Source organism: Corvus brachyrhynchos, unplaced genomic scaffold (assembly GCF_000691975.1).
Source record: "Corvus brachyrhynchos isolate BGI_N302 unplaced genomic scaffold, ASM69197v1 scaffold194, whole genome shotgun sequence".
NCBI lineage: Eukaryota > Metazoa > Chordata > Aves > Passeriformes > Corvidae > Corvus > Corvus brachyrhynchos.
Window position 1 is genome coordinate 4,745,728 of NW_008237890.1, and position 6,236 is coordinate 4,751,963.

General features: G+C 38.8%; 1 protein-coding gene across 1 annotated transcript in view; it reads right to left on the minus strand.

The window, feature by feature from the left end:
* The window catches only part of FREM1 (FRAS1 related extracellular matrix 1), a 66,597-nt gene that overhangs the window by 8,110 nt on the left and 52,251 nt on the right, over positions 1-6,236 (minus strand). The window contains 4 exon segments of the mRNA XM_017732885.1: positions 4,105-4,220; positions 4,901-5,020; positions 5,205-5,363; positions 5,635-5,682. Coding sequence (XP_017588374.1) covers positions 4,105-4,220; positions 4,901-5,020; positions 5,205-5,363; positions 5,635-5,682 — 443 coding nt within the window.

Here is a 6,236-nt window from a genome sequence, read left to right on the forward strand (position 1 = left end):
GTAGGGAAATGAGAACCATCCTGAAAGAACATAGCACTTCCAATAATGTTACTCACTGAACCTCAAGGCATAGCGTCAGACACCGGAAATTACAAGATAATGTTGTTTATGGAGTTGTATGCATCTAACACATCCTAATGTAAATTATTCAAGATAAGGGGTTATAATGCCTTATTAGGGAAAAAAACCAAACAAAACCAAAACCAAACAAACAAACACCAACCAAAAGAAGCCACAACACCCCCACACACATCACTTTTTTCTGTGCTAAACCATCCATTTAAAATTGTTCCTGCATTCTTTAGAATTTTTATTATTGAGTCAAGAGCATCCTTTATCTTAGAGCAGTTGCACAAATTAAGGAAACATTTTGGGTAGCTATTGACCTTGAAATATTATATGGAAAATACTTTGCACAAAGACTTTACTGATTTTCCATGAAATTATCTGATACATTTAAAAGAGTCTTGTATCATTTTGGTAAATTTAACATCAGCAAAAGCACACTTGACTAAGTATGAAGGTCTCCACAGGACACAACATTTTGTTTGAACTGCTGTAGTAAATCCATGTCCTATACTGGTGTTGAAGGGAGTGTGGGGGTGACTGAAAGGCTGTGCTTATCTCAGTCTTTTGTTTGGTCACCTAGGGAGTTATCCCGATGCCTTGAAATCAGTGTCTAGTGTTGCTTACAACACCTTGTGGTATTCAGAACATTCAGATGAGAGTGGCAGACATGATGCAGAGCTTTCAGGAGCCCTGCACTTCCAGACTGGCAGCTGAAAGTCAGACAGCATACACAAGGCCTTTAAAATGACTCTAGGTATCTGGATCCCTGTGCTGGAGTCACACACAATAGTTAAACCCGTCACTTTGAGAACCAGTATTAAGAGAGGAGGGCTGCTGTCCTGCTTTGCACTAGGGAACACTGAGCCATCATGAAGGATCTAATCTGTTACTTTAGATGTGGTTCTGCCTGAGATTCCCAAGGACTGAGACCACATGTAGCTAATATAGTAGCTACCATCAAAACAAATAACATGTCCTGCTTTACACAGCTAGCAGTAGAGGACCTGAAATCTAATCATATTTGTGCTTTGATTAAATGTTCAACTTAAAAAAAGATAAAGGTATAATATGACTAATTAGGCACAAGACACAATTGTGGATTCTGTCTATCCAGTTCTTCCATCCCTTCAGTGGCAGCAGTGAAACCATCTCACATGTGAGTGAGCCCTGCTGTACTGACCCTTGGGGAGGACATGTTCCTATTGGATAAACAAGACTGTGGCATAAATCATCAAAATTGCTTCTAAATCAGGCTGCTGTGGGATCACTCAGCCGTAATATCCCCCAGATGCTTCTCTTCACGTTGCCAAGAGCCTCTTCATGCATACAAACAAAGCTAGAGAAATTAGTTCTTAAACCACCTTTCTCTCCAATGAATTGGAGAAGGGTTAGAAACAGTACAAGACTTTCACAGCAATTAACTGAGATTTCCCTGCCCTCCCCCATCCCCAGTGTAACACTGACACATAGAAACTTGCATCAAGACAAGGACATACTTGTGTCTGCTTCTACCCCTGCATATGGAAACTAAAGGAGAGGGCTGTATACCACCCGCAACAGATGGATCCAGTGTATGTCAATGGAAACTCAAATAGGTCTGCATTAGTCCATGTATATGTAGTTATGTCCAGACAACAACTGCTTCCACAATAAATTGATAGGATTGTTTTGATGGAATTGAATCACAGACTATCAGGTTGGAAGGAACTTCAAGGATTATCTGGTCCTGCCTTTCTTGGCAAAAGGACACTCCAGACAAGATGGGCCAGCACTCTGTCCAACTAAACCTTAAAAGTGTCTGAAATTGGGGAATCCACCACATCCCTGGGGATAGTCTTCTAACGGCTGATCTCATTGTGAAAAAAAACTTCCCTTGTGTCTGATTGGAATCTTCCTTGGAGTAACTTGTACCCATAGCTGTTCATCTTTTCTATGTGACTCCTTGTCGCCGCCCTTTAAATACTGAAACATGGTGATAAGGGCTCCCTTATGCCTTCTTTCTTCACGTGGCAGGCTTTACGGTTCTTTGATCATCTTTGTAGCCCTTCTCCAGACACTCTCCAGCCTGCCCACTTCTGTATAGTTTTTGTACAGCCTATTACCTAATCTGTCATCTCAGGATAGCAAGGTTGTCTCAGAAAGGGTAGGAGGTTGGTTACTTGGACACTCTTAGTGAATCAACTTTAACAATGCTTCTGCTCTTTTCCCTGTTCTGTATAATAGAAAAATTCTAGCAAGACAAATGAATAGGGGCTTAAAATGATACCATTTTTGTAGTAATAAAAGAATTATTCTTTTTTTCAGGGAATTTGGCTGGTTTGCTGAAAGTCAATTCTAATATTTTCATTTAATATCTAGTTTGTTTGATCTATTGAAAATTGAGGACTGACCTCCATGATAGTTTTATTTCCCTGTTGGAAACATTTAAATGTCAATGGAATCAGTATTAATAGCTGAAACACTGCAATTAGTGGTGGTGTTGGTTACTGGAGGAGCTGGGGAAAAGCACAAAATATAATTTAATAAGTTATGTTCTTGTACCACATTTAAGTGTATTCCTGGAGTTGTACTTTTGTAAATCAGTTCCAGATGGAGGCCAGGAGTACTCCGTTTACCGGGATAAACCTTCCTTAGTCTATGCTAGTATGACATTAATTGAATTATCACAGCCCTAGGATTCATTTCCTTATGGATTCAGTGATATGCCTTGATTTTTTGTAGTTTTTTTAACACTGTCATTTAAGAACTGTTGTTTACATTTCTTTACTTTTATTCAGTTTAATATCTACATTGCACACTACAGCCTTCATCAAGAAGCTACCGCCTACAAAAAATATGGGTCACAAAAATCACACTCTTTTAGAAGATAGGAAACACATCCCAGTAGAGTGACATATGGTCCCAAGGGACCAATTGACTGTTGAAGCCTCCAGAAAAAAGAATACTCACGATTTATAGCTTTGTTTGCTAACATGTAGCATAATAAAAGCAGGTAGTAACAAACAATTTCAGGAGATGAAATTTTAAGTAAACCAAGTAATACTGTAAAATTTGGGGTGAGCTCACAGGAGCACGTAACATTTACCTTTTAGTAAAGAATATCTTCCATCAGCTGGGAGGTATTAGAATCAAGACTTTTCTTTTGCATGTTACCAAGACAACATAAGCTGCCATAACTGTGTGGAATGAATCAATGTTCATTATGCATGCTGGGCCATGATTGACATTTCCAGCATGTCCTTCCAATACTTATGGAACGTACTGTGTTTCTATCGATTCCGACTCTTCCCTGTTTCAATTTTCCTTTCATGGAGTAATGGAGAGGTCTGTTTAAGCCCCTTCTATTTTTCAGATTGGTTTTCAATCTGGTGCTCTCAATTTAAGACAAGGTACAGAGCATGCCTATCCTCAGACAAGCTTCATGTTACCATGGCTAACATTTCTTCCAGTGCAAACCTAATACCCCTAAAACCAAAATCCCAAAGCAAGTGTCCAAAAGCAAGACTGGCAGGTTTTTTGTCTCCTACTTTGAGACAACTATTATTATCATTATTATATCCTTAAAAAGTCAGAAATGTACTGCTAAATTAAATGCTAAAGTTTTCAAGTTGTTACAGAATCTTCAAAGCTGCATCTTCAGAAGAATACAGTCAGGCACACAGGAGCTGGCAACATTCTACCATTGCTGTATCAAGTGGAGTTAGAGCCAAGGCAGAGGTGGGTAAGAGGGGATGAAATTCTGAGTCTTTTCTGTATTTCTCTTCTCCCAAACTAACTCTCCCATTAGGAAGTCATCCTCACTGCAGATGGACAGCTTTGGGAATTCATGCTGTGATTAAGACAGCATCATCGCCTGAAACATTATGAGACTAATATTTGTATCGTCCACTGAGTTTGAATTCCAGGACTTGTTCAATTTTTTTGAAAAGCTGTGCAGAACAGCCAAAGCTGGCTTATCCAAACAAATTTGGCCCCAAGAGCAGCATTCAGCTCAGGGCAACAGCAGTGCACAGCAAACACGTGATGGTCTCTTACTGTTCTCTGCAAGCCCGAGCAGCAGTGTTCCAGGTGACCTTGTGATTCACTACCAGGAAGTAGCAGCTGCCCTCATAATAACTCCATCCGGAGGGACATTTCTTCATGGTTACCTCCTAAAATAAAAGAGGAGAAGGTAAAGCAGGCTTCTGTCTGTGCACAGATAGTCTGTGCACTAGTGCCCAAAGTTAAACTGAGCATGAACTTTGGTGTATAACTAAAGCTACAGCATTGCTTAAAAGATTTAAATAAATAAAGCCTGACAGAGGAGCCTGCAGTTTATAATTAGTAGCTTTAATGGTGACAATAGAATTCAGTTCCAAAAATCCTCTAAAGATTTTATATGAGTTTGGATACCATTTTCTGTCTCCTGCAGTCTGTGCAGGGAATGCAGTGCAACAAAATTCAGCATGCCATGTTAAGTGGTGGACGGAATGTATGTTTACAGAATACCTGAGTAAGCTTATTTTACTGATTTCCACCCATTCTCTCGCAGACTTCATTCCCTGACTCTGTTACGCCCACATCGTCACAAGCACCAAGACACTATTGCTCGTGTGGTTTGTCCAGGAGCACCTCTGGATGACAGAGAGGAAAGGCAACCCCAGCAGTCAAGTCCTCCTCATATTTCTGGGAAATTTTTGTCTCTCCTGAAAGCAAACCTGAATCTGGATAACACTTATTCCCTGTTCCCTGTAAATAGCAGTTGCAGGAAGGTCCTCTGCTTTGGGGTATCACCGATCAAAGGTAGAGTCTATGCTCCGACTTAGATACATACACATGGCTACATTTTTACCTTGCTTTGGGAATTCCAGAATTTCCATGTTATCCCATCACACTGAAACAACTTTTGAGTGCTTTCTTCATAATGCAAGAGGCCCTTTAAATCTGGTGTACAGGCCTTTTGAAAAAAGTCCTGGAAAGAGAAAATGACATTTGAGGGAAAATAATTACACAAAACAAGTGAAATTAAACAGATTAATTAGGTCTTATAATAAAATGATATGCCATGAAAACTCTTCTAGGTGTTAAATCATTTTGGAAAATAGCACGACTGAAAACAGATGGTGAAAATGCCCATGGAAAAAAGGGTTTCATACCTTATGTCTCAATCTTGGTTCAGATGCAAGTTCTGCCTTATCAGCCTGTGGGATTTCTGCCTTCCTAGAGGAGATGACATTTATCTGTAGTTGTGCCTTCTTGTTGGTTTCAGCTGAGGAGATGTCATCCTCTATTTTGAGTGATACAATCCCATGATACTTCATTTTACAGTATCACACACACAAGAACAGGAGAGGAAAAGAGAGGGTTAGTACATACAAGCAACTATTAAATAAACTAAACAAATAACAGAAATTAATTAAAATACAAATCATTGTAAACCAAGGGAAATTACATCAAAGAAAAAGAAAGACACATAGAAAAATAAAGTATTGGTCGTAACAAATTATTAAAATTGATAAAGCCTGGAAAGAACAGAATCAGAAAGAAATCATGGAAATGTCTGACCAATACCCATAGTACTCTTACTTTGAAAACAACATCTGTTTCATTTCTAAATACAGATGAAGGATGAACCTGAAAAAGGTAGAACAGCAGAATGAGATGGGTATATTCATGAATTATAGAAACAAAAAGACTTTATGTAACATTTGCTCCTAGGTTATAAATCATGCAGAGCATGTCTTGGGTTTACTTCTTTCTCTTTAGAATATAAACATACCACCTCTGAAAGGAGCCATTAAAAAGCACAGATTACAAGTGTAATGTTCAGTGTTTATAAAAACAGATTCCAGTAACTTTTAAGGTCACAATAGCAGAAAGTTACTAAATACTTAGCTAAACCAATATAGCTTAAACAGGAAAATCAGTGGGCAAGGTTTAAATAACTACTCCCTGTTTAAGCTAACAGTATTTTCAGCTTTAGAACTTCAGCACCAGATGCAGAGCTTCTATACATTTGCCTGGCTCCACCAACTTCTTTCTTCTAACTTACCCATAATTTTTACAAGATTAGAAGCTTCATAATTGCTGAAGTTGCTTGATGCCTGTTTCCTCCCCCAAATCTTTTTTTTATTCCTCTCTTGCATGCATGGATCCTCAAAATCAGGTTGGTTTGTTTTTGGTATTTT